Source organism: Bos indicus, chromosome 9 (genome assembly GCF_029378745.1).
Source record: "Bos indicus isolate NIAB-ARS_2022 breed Sahiwal x Tharparkar chromosome 9, NIAB-ARS_B.indTharparkar_mat_pri_1.0, whole genome shotgun sequence".
NCBI classification, from domain to species: Eukaryota; Metazoa; Chordata; class Mammalia; order Artiodactyla; family Bovidae; genus Bos; species Bos indicus.
This window is the reverse complement of record NC_091768.1, coordinates 65459138-65476481: the sequence shown is the minus strand read 5'-3', so window position 1 is coordinate 65476481 and position 17344 is coordinate 65459138. Positions and strand designations below refer to the sequence as shown.

The 17344-nt window shown below is 39.5% G+C and overlaps 1 protein-coding gene across 4 annotated transcripts in view; it reads right to left on the bottom strand.

Moving 5' to 3' along the window:
* Positions 1-17344, bottom strand: part of CEP162 (centrosomal protein 162) — a 93777-nt gene that overhangs the window by 10777 nt on the left and 65656 nt on the right. For all 4 annotated transcript variants that reach the window (XM_019967403.2, XM_070796129.1, XM_070796130.1 and 1 more), the window contains 7 exons: positions 16678-16804; positions 15656-15819; positions 14018-14122; positions 9797-10009; positions 8025-8674; positions 3443-3584; positions 2253-2351 (listed from right to left, as the gene is read on the bottom strand). In XM_019967403.2, the coding sequence (XP_019822962.1) occupies positions 2253-2351; positions 3443-3584; positions 8025-8674; positions 9797-10009; positions 14018-14122; positions 15656-15819; positions 16678-16804 (1500 nt within the window). The remainder of the gene's footprint in view (positions 1-2252; positions 2352-3442; positions 3585-8024; positions 8675-9796; positions 10010-14017; positions 14123-15655; positions 15820-16677; positions 16805-17344) is intronic.

The window sequence follows — 17344 nt, the reverse complement described above, 5'->3', positions numbered from 1 at the left end:
ATGCTGGTATTTTAGTTATGGCCTGGTAACCTCAGGTTACTTTAGCCACCTGATGAGAGAAACAACTCATTAGCTGGGAAAGATTGAGGGCAAGAGGAGAAGGGGGCAACAGAGGATAAGATGGTTGGACAGCATCACTGACTCAATGGATGTGAGCTTGAGCAAACTCAGGGAGATAGTGAAGGGCAGGGAAGCCTGGCGTACTGCAGTTCATGGGGTCACACAGAGTTGGACGTGACTTAGGGACTGAACAACAACCACCACCTCAGGTAAGTTATTTCACTTTTCTTACCATCAGTTTCTTCGTATATAAAATGGGAATAATAGTACCGACTCTTTTGGGTTATTGTGAGAACCACACAGAACACTTAACACAGTGCCTAGTATATATAGGAAACCCTTAATAAACAGTAACTATCATTATTACAGTTTTGACTCCTATTATAAAATGTAGGTTCAAGTAAATATTTAGCCATACAGTGATCATAAGCCACCCCTGGTACTGTGGATACAGGCTAGGAAATAGCTTCACTTAGGTATGGAAATCAAACCAGAAATCCCGCCCAACTGTACTCAGTCAGTGGCATCCCTCTTGCCCCAACTTCAGAGCTCAGGCAGTGGCCCTGCCCAAAAATAGACCCTGAGAGCAAGCCCTACGCAGCCAAGACGACCAGCAGACACACCCAGAAACCCAAGCAGAGCTGACGGGTGAAGAACCATCTCTGCCAAAGCAAACCTGACTCAAATGCACAGATAATCAATGTGGGAATCAAGGATTACAAAAAAATCAGGGTAAATATGACACTATCAAAGGAACCTAAAAAGGTCCAATAACTGACTTGAACAATGTTGAAAAAATTGAAATTACTCAGTTTTTTCTTATAGCTCTATGAAACTGCTTTAAAAACAAGCAGTCAAAAAACAGAATTCACCACTTTTGATACATACACAGCATGCTTTCACTCGAGGCCATGGTGCAGTACGCAACAGCAACACATTTCTTAAACAACCAGAGAATCCAGTCAATATACGAGACAACTATTTTCAAGCACTGGCTAATAGCACTGCAGGACTACAATTCATCAGAGAAGGGAAACAAACGGAACGAGCTCTATGGCGACCTAGTGTGTTGGCTGGAGGCAGTTTTGGAGTAACTCCTGGAGCTTATACGGGCTAGGAACGGTTCATATTCCCACTGGCCTGAGATGAAATGGTTCATAACATACAGGCCATCAGAGAGGACCTTTAGAGGGTTATCAGAGGTGGGAATAAATAAGCTCTGTTAAAACAGCTATTGTAAGTACAGTCCATATCAAAAGGCGGATTGTCATTAGCTTTATTCAAGAAATGAAGTGATTTCCTTAGTCTTCTAGTTAAATAGCCTTGGAAATCATGTGTTACAGCTTTTCTATTTTCAAAATATTTAGCTATTTCCAAACTAAGAACACGATAACTTGACCAAAATTGATCTTCCTCTTCATCTGGCAAACATGAACACGTATTTCCTTTTACTGTTTTCCTAAAAATTTTATTTCAGGTCTGTGAGGTTCTGTAAGTTTATTACTTATACAACAAAGTTTATGTATATTTTCAACACTGAAAAGTATACAGTGTTCAACTACAGTCCTTCAACTCCTAGAACACGGTGTTTAAGTGGAGAGTTGTGTGACTGTGGACTAGTTTACGTTAATCTTTCCATGATGCTATTTAGTTGTAAGTTTCACTTTTATCATGTGATTTAATAAGCCCTCAAATAATTTAAAAAAAATGATGTATAAGCTTCAAAGAATAGAATGCAGTTTGATTTTTCATACTTTCTAGAATCAAAAGGATCTTAGAGTAATCAAAATGGTGAGTTTCCAGAAAGATCTATTTCCTGTAAAGGTATTGTTCTTGATGATCCAGCATTACTTTCATAATAATTTACTTACCTTTTTCTTAACTAAATTAAATAATCTTACTACTTATTGCAGAAATGGCCTTAACTATACCATTTTACCTCCTAAAAAATCAAAACAACCAAACCAAACCTGCCCCATTTCCCCAGTCCTCAGAAAATCTTAGAAAATACAAACATAAATAATTTAATTGATATTTGAGCTTCATCTGGGGAAATATTAATATTTTCTTGACATGATAAGACATTTCTGAGTTATCTCCATTTGTACATTTAAATTAAAAAATTATGCAGGACTATATGATTGAAATGGCTGAGAAGCTTATGTTAGCCCAATACTTTGGCTATTTCTTACCTCTTTCTGTAGGATTTCTTCTCGAACTTGAGAAACTACAAGAGACTCTTGCTTACTCTGCAGCTCATTGACTTGATTTTGAAAATGTTTTATAAGTACCTAGGAAATTATATTAGCAGTACTGTGTTAGTCAAGTTTTTCCATGAACATTTGAAAAATATAGGAAAGTGAACTAATGACCTTTGTATGTATTAAAAAAATTAAAAGGATCCTATTTTTAAATTGCCTGAATCTAACAATAGTGTTTTTACATAAAAGAAAATTTACAATAATTTCATATCTCATATCTTGTCCATGCTCAAACTTCCACAACTGATGGATATCTTTTTAATTAAGATGCTGTTAAATTATTATGGGTGGGAGAGGTGGTCATGAGAGAATTATTTCTTGAAGTCACCCCCTCCACCCAGCTTGGTTTTTAGAATTAAAACCTACAAAAAAGATGAAGAGCACATGGAACATTCGTATATTCTTCAACTTGAATTATTCACTGCTAGTATTTTGCCATATTTGCTTTCTTTTCTTTTTTCTTAGATACCTCATTTGAAAGTAAGTTGAAAGTTCTCTTTTAATGGTTTTTTCTTCAACTTGCAAAAGCCACAGAAGACAGGCCACATAGTTGACATTGGTAAATATTACAAGCTGACATATATACTATCCAAGGACAACACCCTTGAGGAAATGCAGATGAACTGTCAACACGCCCTGTCATGATTCTCAGATGACTATGCTTCGTATTGACTAGAATTATGTACATGTCTCTGTTCATTACTTTATCCCCCGCGCCTGAACGGCTAGGAAACATTATTTAATGAAAAACAGGAAAGAAGAGTGACTTGTCAGTTTGGACTTCGGGTGAAGGGAGATGGTTCAACACAGGTTCAAGCACTAAGGTCCTAATCACATTCAATTTATCCCTGAACCACTATTACACTATTAGGAGAAAGACTATTTGAGAAATATAGGGACAAAATTGCAAAAACACTTATTTAGATGTATAACAGTAAAGTTGAATAGTTAAACACATGTATGGTAAGGGTGTCAACTTCTATTAAAAAAAAAAAAGCAATGATAATTTCTCATTTCTATCACCAACCTCAAGCAGTGAAGTTAAGTACTTCCAGATACTTTGGCAATGATCTTAAAAAAAAAAAATCACATTACAGTCAAAGTTTATTAAAGTCACCTACCTCCTGAGTTGCTATTTTACGATTTAGTTCAGCTACTTTGGAAGAAGAATTCTCAACTGCATTTTGGCAAAGGAGTTTCTCTACTTCCCTCTGATGAGATGCTTTGAGAGATGTGATGTGTGCTGCAGTTTCTTCCTTGAACCTTTACAGCAAATTAAAGAAAACCACACATAAAAGTGGTTCTTCAACCTCTAATTCAGTTAGCCTATAAACAGTATAAGAAGCCTGGAGAGTAAAGAAGCAAACAGAGAGAAGGCACCACATCTACTGCACTGTGCTCGGTGCTTTAGCCATTACTGCCTAGGAATCCTTACAGTCACTCCATGAGCTTGCTCTTATTTACTCAATTTTATAAAGGCAAACTTGAGTGCAGGAAAGAGTGATATGTCTGGGGTCCTAGGTCAGTAAATTGTAGAGCTGGGGTTTGAGTCCAGCAGAGCTGGACACCACCACCAGCCTGGGGCACTTTGAGAGAAACAAAGGCTCTAAATGTCTGGATTTACGGCAAAGAGCTCGTTATTTTACCTTTTAAGATAAATTCAGATTTATGGTCCCAATTCTTTAGATTCTCAAATGTTTTGTCTCTAGGCAACACTCACCAGTTTTTGGCCCGCGCATAACTTCAGGGCTAGCTCCAGGTTGTGCGAGTAAAATGATCTTTATGGTAATTCTTAGGACATAAGGTAGTCTGAACCTAATTGGACCATTAAATGTGAGAGACTGCTCATTTGTCTCTGTGACAAAATTTATGCATTCAGTGGCAGTTCAGTAAATGGCAAAGTTATGACTAAAAAGCGGGACATTTCTTACAGATAAACATTTCCTCTATTATTCGAAAGATTATTAAAAAATGACACAATTTTATTGAAAGTAGATATTTAGCAATCACTGTTGATACTTATTAATACGGCAATTCCCAAACTATAAACAAACATATCAGTTGCTTATTTGACTATATGAATACTTCTTCACTGAAACACTGTTATTAGGGTCCTAAGACAAGCATAAAAGTCTAAAGTACCCATGATATAACTGAACTATAGTAAAAAACAGCCAAAAGAAGAAAGGTTACTTTTCACGTCTCCAGTTCAGAGCTGTCTGAGAAACAGACTAACGACACTAAAAAATTATAAATTATGTCTAGGAAAATTTACAGGAAAATCTGAATTTTAAATTATCTTTGGAGATGTCACTTTGCTGACAAAGGTCCAGATAGTCAAAGCTATGGTTTTTCCAGTAGTATTGTATAGATGTGAGAGTTGGACCATAAAGAAGGCTGAGCACAGAAGAACTGATGCTTTCAAACTATGGTGCTGGAGAAGACACTTCAGAGTCTCTTGGACAACAAGGAAATCAAGCCAGTCAATCTTAAAAGAAATCAACCCTGAATATTCATTGGAAGGACCTATGCTGAAGCTCCAATACTTTGGCCACCTGATGCGAAGAACTGACTCAGTAGAAAAGACCCTGATACTGGGAAAGATGGAGGGCAGGAGGAGAATGGGATGACAGAGGATGAGATGGTTGGATGGCATCACCGACTCAATGGACATGAATCTGAGCAAACTCCAGGAGACAGTGAAGGACAGGGAAGCCTGGTGTGCTACAGTTCATGGGGTCGCAAAGAGTCAGATGTGACTAAACAACATCATCAGAATGACTAAACAACACGATTCTTTTCAACTGGCTTCATTACTACTATCATATTCAGGACAAAGAATCAAGGTTTCAATTTGGAAGTGATACAACTGCCATGATGGCTCAATCAGATGTGGCTGCCTATCAATCAATAAGCATTTGTTAGGTGCTTCTTCTGCTTATTCTCCCTGCACTCTGCCAGGTCCTCTCTCTTCCTTCATTCAGGCACTCACTACTCATGCTTCCAACTCTGGGTTCCTTAATTTAGTCAAGTATGTGTGTGTGTTCAGTTGTGTCCAACTCTTTGCAACCCCATGGATTATAGCCCGCCAGGCTCCTCTGTCCGTGGGATTTCCCGGGCAAGAACACTGAGGTCGGTTGCCGTTGCCTTCTCCAGGGCATATCCCAACCCAGGGATCGAACCTGTGTCTCCTGGAGTGGCATGTGAATTCTTTACTATTGAGACATCTGGGAAGCCCTAGTCAAGTGTATTGAAATTCTAATCTCTGAAGGGCATAATGTTATATATTCTCAATATGTTATATAATTTCATAATTAATATGTTGCTTCACAAACATTAAACTACATGTTTTATACACTCTAAACCTTACACTGAACTTCATATTCAGACCTATTATTGCCTACAAGTTGCAAAAGAAGTATAATCTTACATCAGTTCTCAAGAAGCTGTAAGGTGATGTATGACAGTGCTTTCTTGGTATATAAGTTATACAGGAGTTGGAGGTGGGAGCAGGAAATTTCTAAGAAGCTCTGGGTAATATTTTTCCTAGAAAATGAAACATGAATGAGCAAAAGGCAGGGAAGAAACTTGGCAAGTAACACAACTCTGATAGAGCAGGATTAGAATGGTGATGGGACTTGAGATGCCAGGGACAGAAATTTAGTCCTGACGTTTGAGGAAAGTTGGGAGTCACTGGAGGACAGTGGTTCAGACACAGGAGTACTAAAGAATATTAATGATTTTTAAGCAAGATGATCAGGGGAGACAGAAACTGAAATTGGGGAGATCGGGGTGGGCCAACTGCCTAGTAAACCAAGCGGGCCACACTAATAAAAGGAGTAGGAAAGCAAAATAAGCACTTATAAGGAAGCACCCAACAGACTGTCAACCCAAGGGAAAAAGGTACTAAAGCTGGGCCTGGAAATTGAAAAAGTATGGTCACAGACAGAGACAGGGATGCTGGAAGGGAGGGATTACTTTACATGTAAAAAAGAGAAAAAGAAATTGAAATACTACTAATTTCAAGAGGAACAATCCAACAAATTTTCAGATTTAACATCTGAACTCAGGGAAGAAAATAAGACTTGAAAAGTAAAATCTAGGAGTCAGGTTCATAGAAGCCATAAAGAATGGATGAGTTTAGCAAAGGAGGAGGAGCAGAGAATAGACAGTTAAAAGCCAAAAACTTTGTAACAAAGTCAGATTTTTGAGGCAGGAGAATGAAAAGGATTCAAGAGTCACTTAAAAGCAGCAGAAAAGGAGCTTTAGTGAGAGCTGGTATGTCATGGAGATTAAGGGAGGAAGTTCAGTTCAGTTCAGTCGCTCAGTCATGTCTGACTCTTTGTGACCCCATGCATCGCAGCACGCCAGGCCTCCCTGTCCATCACCAACTCCCGGAGTGCACTCAAACTCATGTCCATCAAGTCAGTGATGCCATCCAGCCATCTCATCCTCTGTCGTCCCCTTCTCCTCCTGCCCCCAATCCCTCCCAGCATCAGAGTCTTTTCCAATGAGTCAACTCTTCCCATGAGGTGGCCAAAATACTGGAGTTTCAGGTTTAGCATCATTCCTTCCAAAGAAATCCCAGGGCTGATCTTCTTTAGAATGGACTGGTTGGATCTCCTTGCAGTCCAAGGGACTCTCAAGAGTCTTCTCCAACACCACAGTTCAAAAGCATCAATTCTTCGGCACTCAGCTTTCTTCACAGTCCAACTCTCACATTCATACATGACCACTGGAAAAACCATAGCCTTGACTAGACGGACCTTTGTTGGCAAAGTAATGTCTCTGCTTTTCATTATGCTATCTAGGTTGGCCATCCTTTTAGGAAAGGCAGTGTAATCGACACTGTCTCCGCAGTGTCAATGGAGAAAACTCCATTGCCTGAGAAACGTTCTCCAGAGACCAGCGTCAACAGTGTGAGGACGAGACCATGCTTAGAGCAAGTCAGGGGGAAATACAAGGAGAGGCGACCTGTGGAAAATCTGGTCCTGAAAGGCAGAAAGAGGACAAGAACTTGGTTTGATTGGGTGAAAAAGATGTAAGCCTCTGGAAAGGCTCAGAGGAGAGAGAAAGGAGATGGTTCTTAGAGATTCTGAGAAAGAAAGGGATTAAGTACAGAAGTTCTTCAAGGCATGAACAGATGTGATCACAAGATTAATTTGAAGAGTTATTTTGGAAAAGAGCACCGTTTCCTCTTATGATATCAACTGATTTTAACAAGAGCTGTTTTCTGACAGCCATCTGCCTACCACAACCATAAATCTGTAGAGATGGGTCAGCTTACTAACACCATTTGGATATGTGCAGAGAAACAAGACTGGGAAGGAAGGATGGGGTTCACATGAAGATTCCAGTTCATGAGAATCTCAGCTTGCAACAGGTAGGAGATCCAACCCTCAAACAGATCTACACTTAGCTGTGTTATACAGCTTCTTAAAATTTGGCTTGTGAATTTGGTTCAGGGGGCTTCCCTGGTGCCTCAGATGGTAAAGAATCTGCCTGTAATGCGGGAGAACCAGGTTCGAACCACGGGGTCAGGGAAGATCTCCTGGAGAAGAAATGACATGTTGTACAGGTTCTTAAATTTTGGTTTGTGAATTTATTTCAGGGTCAAAATAATTACCCAGGGGAAATATATCTTAAGATTTTTAAATTTTTCTTTCTATGTCTCTACATACTCACTTTTTTTTTTTTTTTTACCTTTTCATGGTGTTTTCAAATTGATTCACTGCAGCTTCAGATTTCATCTTCAGCTCATTCCCCTCCACAGTTAATCTCGCCACTTCATTTTTCAATCTGCAGTTTTCTTGTAAAACCTCTGAAACGTGAGAATCAGTAAAAGTATGTGGTTGGTAAAGTTTGCCCTCCAGGGTTCCGAAGGAGTCAGCATTTCCTTTGCCAGGGTGCAGACCATCTTTCTTCACCCTTTTGGCAGTCATTTCCTCTCGAGCCTTAGACTGCTGGTTAGAGAGCATCTTTCTCCTCTCCTTCTGCAGCCGCTCCACAGTTTTGGAAAGGTCCTGTATCTCTCTCCCCTTTGCAGCCAGCTCCTCATTGAGCCTGACCAGTTTAGCTTTAGAGTGAGCCTGTTCCACCTGGAACTCTATGGACTGGAAATCTTTATCATCCTTCTCAGTCTTCCTGAGTTCCAATTCAGCATTCTGATGTTTAAGAACATCTATTTCAGCTTCAAGGTTTCTTATGGTGATCTGATGGGCTTCCTTAACATCATCCAGTTCCTTCTCCAGTGCTTTAGTCCTTGAGGAGTTGTCCTGTTGGTTCTGGGCTGCCTCCTTCAATTTGCAAGCAAGTAACTGCTCCTGTTCCTCCAGTCTCTGCTCATACTGAATCTGCAGAGAAGAATCCATGCAACAACAGACCGCTGCTAAATGCTTCATTAGTTACCGAAGCCCTGAACTCTCCCAGGCCCTGCCTTTTCCTTCATTCAGGGACCCACCATATAGTCTGATGCCTCCAAGTCCATGCTCCTTGAGTCAGTCAAATGTGTTGAAGTTCTAATCTTTGATGGGCATTCCATTACATATTCTCAATATATGTTATATAATTTCATAATGCTGTATGTTGTTTCATAACATTAAATTACACGTTTTTGTATACTAAAACTTATTTTAAGTCTCACCATTACTGTGTACCCTTCTCTATGCAAATTGACAAACTATTCTCCCTGAGGATAAATAGGGAAAGCAGTCAGGGATACTAACGTCTATAAGAAATTGCACATTTTCAACAGCTTAACATCAATTTAGAAATTTCACCCAAGTCAGACTAGAATTTGCATACTAGAGCTAAATTAACAAAAATAACCTAACAGTCCAGGCCAAGGAGGGAGGCATGATAAGAATTTTGTTCATTTATTCAATGAATGTTTATTGAGCTACAACTGCTGGCACTGCGTCAGACCCTACAGATAAATTCAGTTCCTGCGTTCCAACAGTTCATAGCCTGGTGAGAGTGACACGGCAAGTTTCAATGTCCGGTGGTAACTGTGGTAATGGGCCTACGAACACACGGCAGAGGGGATGAGGTACCCGAGTGGGTCTGGAGGCCTTGAGGGAAGGGGAGAAGACGGCAGAGAGAGAGAGCACATTCAACTTCAGCCTTGAGGGGTGTGTGTAAATTTGGGGATAAGTGGAAACTGGGCTATTTCAGAAGAAGGAAGAGCACATGAGAAGGCAACTGAACACTTGATGTGCACTGGGAATCAGAAATGAAAGAAGTGGCCAAAAATGAGCAGGGGCAAAAGTGGAACGAGATAGGGACGGGAAAAAGGAAAAAGTTGGGAAAATTTAGACGGATCAAAAGGGAGGGGTTGGAATTCATTCCTCTATTTGGTCTCTGCACCGCTCCCCACTGCTCCACCCCAAGACATACTCTTCTGTCTCATTCTAAGAAGCTCTCAGCTACCATGGCATACCTCAGAGCCCCACCTCCATGGCTAGCCTGGCACTTACCTTCATTTTCTGAAACTGCTGTTCCATGGTACGAAGGCTTTTCTTTGCTTCTTCATCTCTGCCCTCCAGATCAGCTTCTAGTTTTTTTATCCTTTTTTCCATAAACTCCACTGTATTTCTATCTGCTGTATCACCAGCTGCTGACGCAGCCAGTATTAAAGCTGGCAAAGAATTGGGGTATCGTCTCTTTAGAATTCCTTCCATTTCCTTAACCTAGTGAAATATTGTAGTATGCATTTAAAGTCATAGATATATTAAAATTAAGCAGTTTAATGTACACATTTAGATTATATTAGCCATGTTTAGATTTCAAAGAGATGTTTATATCACATTTCAAGACTAAATCAGATGTACAGTAACACAAATTTCAAATTTCTAATCTAGATTATCTGATTAAAAAACACTACAGTATAATGTCTAATTTAATTTAACTGATTAATTTACAGAAACCCTCTTATATTTATTTGAAATAGATCTTGTGACTTCCTATTATACTCCTCAATCTAAATCTCCACCTCACTGGAAAAACAGGAAGAAAACAATACTGACTTCATGGTGTTCGTGCAATTAAGTGAGGATCAGATGACATCTGTATCAGTGATTAGCAGAGTGGCCAGCATGTGAAGAGGGCCAGGTAATGGTTTTATCATGATCTGGTCTCAAAAACCACCTTTCCTAAGGCAAAATGGATTGCTCAAAATCCGGTTTCTAGACTATTAGTCCTTCAATTCAGTTCAGTCCCTCAGTCATGTCCGACTCTTTGCGACACCATGAATTGCAGCACGCCAGGCCTCCCTGTCCATCACCAACTCCTGGAGTTCACCCAAACTCAGTTCCATCGAGTCAGTGATGCCCTCCAGCCATCTCATCCTCTGTCGTCCCCTTCTCCTCCTGCCCCCAAACCCTCCCAGCATCAGGGTCTTTTCCAATGAGTCAATTCTTCGCATGAGGTGGCCAAAGTATTGGAGTTTCAGCCTCAGCATCAGTCCTTCCAATAAACACCCAGGACTGGTCTCCTTTAGGATGGACTGGTTGGATCTCCTTGCAGTCCAAGGGACTCTCAGGAGTCTTCTCCAACACCACAGTTCAAAAGCATCAATTCTTCGGCGCTCAGCCTTCTTCACAGTCCAACTCTCACATCCATACATGACCACTGGAAAAACCACAGCCTTGACTAGACGGACCTTTGTTGGTGAAGTAATGTCTCTGCTTTTGAATATGCTATCTAGGTTGGTCATAACTTTCCTTCCAAGGAGTAAGCATCTTTTAATTTCATGGCTGCAGTCACCATCTGCAGTGATTTTGGAGCTCCCAAAAATAAAGTCTGACACTGTTTCCACTGTTTCCCCATCTATTTCCCATGAAGTGATGGGACCAGATGCCATGATCTTAGTTTTCTGAATGTTGAACTTTAAGCCAACTTTTTCACTCTCCACTTTCACTTTCATCAAGAGGCTTTTTAGTTCCTCTTCACTTTCTTCCATAAGGGTGGTGTTATCTGCATATCTGAGGTTATTGATATTTCTCCCACCAATCTTGATTCCACTTTGTGCTTCTTCCAGCCCAGCGTTTCTCATGATGTACTCGCATAGAAGTTAAATAAGCAGGGTGACAATATACAGCCTTGACATACACCTTTTCCTATTTGGAACCAGTCTGTTGTTCCATGTCTAATTCTAACTGCTGCTTCCTGACCTGCATATAGGTTTCTCAGAAGGCAGGTCAGGTGGTCTAGTATTCCCATCTCTTTCAGAATTTTCCACAGTTTATTGTGATCCACACAGTCAAAGGCTTTGGCATAGTCAATAAAGCAGAAATCGATGTTTTTCTGGAACTCTCTTGCTTTTTCCATGATCCAGTGGATGTTGGCAATTTGATATCTGGTTCGTCTGCCTTTTCTAAAACCAGCTTGAACATCTGGAAGTTCACGGTTCACATATTGGTGAAGCCTGGCTTGGAGTAGGTTCTTAAAGGTAACACCATTTGCAAAGTTAACAGCAAATATTTCCATACCTGAAGACTGCTTTCATATTCATAAATGTACACAAATATGTACATCGATATGTATACAAATGCACAGATGTCAAGTGGAATATATCCAGATATAAATACTGATAATTTCATCTGCAAAATTTTCAGTTTTGCTTCCTCTGGTATTAAAAATCTAGATTAGATGTAAGCATATAAAGGTATACATATATATATACATACATTCTATGTATATTAAGAAGAGACCACGTTTGGCAGAAAACAACAAAATTCTATAAAGCAATTATCCTTCATCTAAAATATAAATTTAAAAAGAAACTAGTTTTTAAAAATGGATTTAACATGTCTATAATTAATATATTCATTTAAATGTTAAGCAGTGTTTTCAATGTGATTTTGATATTTTAAAATGTATACTACATTTTTGGTGGAAACCTAATTTTATTTCTATCTTCTTTAATCTGGCTTTTTAATATTCTTCTTTGGTCACTGTTATCAGTGTGGCTCTATCATACAAATAAAAAAGAAAATCTCACTGGAAATTAAACTACTGAATATACCATTAAATAAGAGCATGAATGAATACACATAACCTGAAATTTTCACTATTAACGTGCATACAATTAGCCCCACTTTTCCTTATGTACTATTTAGAAAAAAGGATGTTTTATTCTATAATCTATTTCAGAATATAGCTCAAAATGATTCTGAATATGTTGTGATATACCTTGATTATAAAATATATATTAAGACTTACAATCATTAGGATAGAAACATCTGCTCCTGAGAAGAGAGTAGGATTTGAAATGCATGTGTAGCAAACTATACAAAAATTAATGAATAATATTTTAGAAAGCTCTAATCCAATAAACCATTAAATTTTTAATGAAAGTGCTAGTAAAAGAGGGAGGCTACTTTTATAAACATTGTATTCCTGGTCAATGTGGGTCACCATTTCAAACCTTAATTTTGTCTTTAAGCATGTTTTATTTTTTACTCTTACATGTTTGGTTCCACAGTATTCTCTTAAAATTAAGTCATCTACTGGGGAAGTGGTTCCTTTGGTCTCTTCTCACAATTCTGGATGGCTTCTTCTACGTGGGCTAACCTAAGTCTTAAGCTGGGGGGAAAAAAGTCAAACAATCCTGGACCATAGTTATTTCAGAATATTTCTAGCTCTTCAAATCACCTCTTTCCTTCTTTTGTGGCCACTGAACCAAACTACCAAATCATACCTTTTAATCTAACAGGTCCTGTAAAATTAACAAAGTTAATTTTTTGCCCAGTTTTCCTTCTTCTTCTAAAATGGGGATAATATTCAGCCCAGTGATGACCTCACAGTTTCAGGTCTGTGATGGAATAATAGCTGTATATCTAAGTGTCACAACTACGGCATCATGTGCCCTTATGAACAGGGCTGAAGTTCTAATTTTGTTTTAATACTTAGTTATGAATACAAACACTACATTACAGAAGGTTTTAAAAACATAAGGAAAAAGTTAATTAGTATTCCTGCTTACAAAATAACTACTACAATGAAAAAGAAAAAACTTTATCCTAATAAGTGTCACTATACAGTTTTTGAAAAAAGTCTCCCAGCCACACTGACCATGACATGAGTATTTTATTTCTAAGTCTAAACAGTGACAGAGGAGCGTGGCGGACTATAGTCCACAGGGTTGCAAAGAGCTGGACACAACTGAGTGTGCACACACACAAATAGTGTGAGCGAGAGCTCCAAACTGTGGCCAGCTCTCTGGGAGGCTGGATGTTCGGTTTCCAGAGCATCCCACAAGACTTCTCAAGCGCTACTAACACACTCCCAACTGGAGGGTCTCCTACCCCGCCCTCCTCTCTCACCTATCCTTCTTCAGGAGAAAGTATCCTAGCTCTACATCCCAAGTGTCAGAGTTCTGTTTCTTTCTTCCTGGATGTCAAACAGAGTTGTGATGCAAACAACCTTTCATCAGTAGGTCTACCACCTAATGAGACACATGACTTTAAAAATTTCTTTATTCACAGAACCGCAGATTATATAAAATGACTTTCTTTCCTGCTTTTATTGTTACTTTGAATACTATATTCAAAGTTGAAAGCAGAGGCAGTTCTATATTAAAATGAGTAAGAGCAAAAACTTGCAAGTTGATTACATTGTATAGAAACTTCTAAAACAAAAAACAAAAATGCACTGTATATAAAATATCTTAATGAAAATTTACCCTGAACACATACCTGTCGCTCTAGATCCTGAATTCTTTTGGTATCAGCTGCTTTTTCTTTTAAACGTATCTTCTGCTGGATGGATGGATTTCCAGATTCAGCTTTCAGCTTCTCAACCTACCAATAAGGAAAGACCATGTTAAGAAACTTACACTTGAAACACAGACCTCAAGAGGGAAGCATGATGGGAGTTCATTTTAGGGCACTGTGCTGGAGACAGAGAGCAAACAAGACAAGCCAGAAGCCTGCTTTCACGGGGCTTATGTCCTAATGGAAGGAGAGCTCTGATGAGCTAATGAAGTAAATCAGTAACTTCTGAGCATGACAAGTGCTGCTAAGTCGCTTCAGTCATGTCCGATTCTGTGCAACCCCTTAGACGGCAGTCCACCAGGCCCCACCGTTCCTGGGATTCTCCAGGCAAGAACATTGGAGTGGGTTGCTATTTCCTTCTCCAATGCATGAAAGTGAAAAGTGCAAGTGAAGTCGCTCAGTCGTGTCTGACTCTTAGCGACCCCATGGACTGCAGCCTACCAGGCTCCTCCGTCCATGGGATTTTCCAGGCAAGAGTACTGCAGTGGGGTGCCATTGCCTTCTCTGGAGCATGACAAGTACTACAAAGAAAATAAAGTAAAAGAATGAGAAAGAAAGAGTCAGAAGGGGGCAGGACTGGTAGCTATATTAGATAAAGAGGTTATGAAGCTCTTTCTGGGGAGTAGAAATCAGAGCTGAAACAGGGAGTGAGACATGGGAAGAATGCAGGCCAGGCCTCTTCAGGCCAAAGTGACAAGTGGACTGGGCTCAGCATGCTCAGGAACCAGAGGGAGGTCTGCTGTGGTTGGAGGAGAGTGACTGGGGAAGGGCAGTACAGATAGGGCTGGAGAGGCAGGGCACATTCAGACCATGTGGGGACCTCACAGGCTGTGATAAGGAGCTTGGATTTATCATCATGCCCTGGTAACGGGAGGGGGTGGGCTGAGTACTGGTTCCCAATCCCCACAGATACTAAGATCCAAGGATGCTCAAGCCCCTTATATAAAATGGTATAGAATTTGCATGTAACTCCTGTATACTTTAAATCATCTCTACATTGGGCTTCCCTGGTGGCTCAGATAGTAAAGAATCTGCCTGCAATGCAGGAGACTTGGGTTCAATCCCTGGGTTGGGAAGGACCCTCGGAGAAGGAAATGGGAAACTCCAGGATTTTTGCCTGGAGAATTCCATGGACAGAGGAGCCTAGTGGGCCACATACAGTCCATGGGGTCACAAAGAGTCAGACATGACTGAGCAACTTTCAGTTTTTTCCTGTATACTTTATCTCTAGATTATTTATAATACCTAAAACAATGTAAATGCTATGAAAATAGTTTCCACTGCACAGCAAATTTTGCTTTTTGACATTCTGTTTTTTCTGAATATTTTTAATCCATGGTTGACTGAATCTGCTGGATAGGGAACTTGAGGATACAGAGAGCTGCCTGTATTCTCAGTTTAATCTAAAACAGACTACACAAATAAACACAAACCGAAGTCCACCTGACCACTGTAATTAAAAGAATTTCAAGTAGATTGACTCAATGACACAAGCCTATGAAGGAGTGTTGACGATAACAGGGTTCATCTATAGAAACACATTCTGAAATGATCTGTTACCTCAAGTTTCAGCTTCTCAATTTCTTCATTTGCTTCTTTAAGCCGAACTGCATCTTTATCTAGAAGTTCCTGATTTTCGGCATACCACTGTAATCTTTTTTGCAGACGACTGATTTCTTGTTTATGGGTTTCTTCTATAATTTTTATTTCATATAATTTTTCACCTATAAGATCAAGTAATTCAATAACTCGATTATAATTTTTCAAAATGTGGAAATAAACTAAAAGATTTTAAATGAAAACCAATACCTCTCTAATGCAAGCACTTATTAAGAAAGAGGCAAAAAACTTGTTTTTTTGTAAGGCTGTGTCCACTTTAGTGTATTAGTGAAGGAGGATGAAGACTGCTCATAGTCCACATCATCAAACTTGTAGCAAAGCTGGAATCTAGAAATTCTTGATTAATAGTTTTCCCAATGACTTTCATTATAAAAGTAAAGTCGTTTCTATGAAAATAAATGTAGGACTCTGGGCCTCTCCATTTCTTTACCTATGAATCTCTCTGTCAGAACCCAGCTCAAATGCCACTCTTCTCTGAAATCCTCATTAGCATCCTCATGTTTATTTCTAATTTTTTTAATATTAAACTTTTCTGCTTTCTTATTTTACTCTCCTTTGTTTTCCCTGGTGAGGTACGCTGTATCCATCTTTGTGTTTTCTACAACATAGTACAATGTTATTTGTTCATTTGGCAAATACCTGAGAGCGTATGTTTCAGACTCAGAGATAAAAAGAGGGACTATACCCTGAAAAGTCACAGTCCACCTGAGATGACTATAAACAACCAAGTATGTGATGCCACAAATTCAAAATAATCCATGACTTTCTTTGATCTTGTAAACACTGATGCTAAAACCAATCAAATGCACATACCTATTAATAACTAATATTTTAAAAGCTTCTAAAATTATAATACACTTCAAGGAATAGCATTTTGATTATACTATCCAACTGCTATTACTTAACTCGAGATGAGAACAGTTAAGAGTATAAAGGTAAACTGTTTCAGCTCCGACTTTTACCTGTAGCATAAGCAATCTGGTCTTTGGCTTGGTCTCTCTCTTTCTTCACTTTTTCCAAGTCTACTTCAAGAGCTTGTTTGTCCTGCTTCAGTCTTTTGATGTCTTCCAACAAACTGTTCTTTTCTTTCTAGATATTCATAAAAATACAGAAGCAAATTATTTCCAACCACAATCAATTGTAGAATAGTGTCTCTTTCACCCAATTCATCATAAAGACTGCTAATTATTTTTCTTAAATTTCAGCTTGATTTTATCACTATTCCCCTTCCAGTGATACAAGCTCCCCAGAGCCTCCGAGAATCAGTTCTCATCACTTAACACAGCTTCCAGGCCCCTTCCAATCTCTTTTCTTACTGCTCCTGGGTTTCTCCACCCTCCTAACCAGGCTGCCTCTTCCACCCTCAGCACCTACAATCTGTTCTCCCAGGAACCAGAGGAACTGCCTTCAGGAGTCAGTTAATATCATTTCTTGGTCTGAAACTCTCTGGTGGCTCCCACCTCTTTTAGGGGAAACCTACAGCTCTTACCATGACCTTCAGCGTCACAGAACCCAGGCTTGCCCACTCCTCGGACGCATGGCCTGCAAACTCCCCCTCCCACTGCACGCCTACAGAGACCTCCTAGCTGTTCTTTGAACCTGCCCAGCATGTTCCTGCCTCAAGGTATT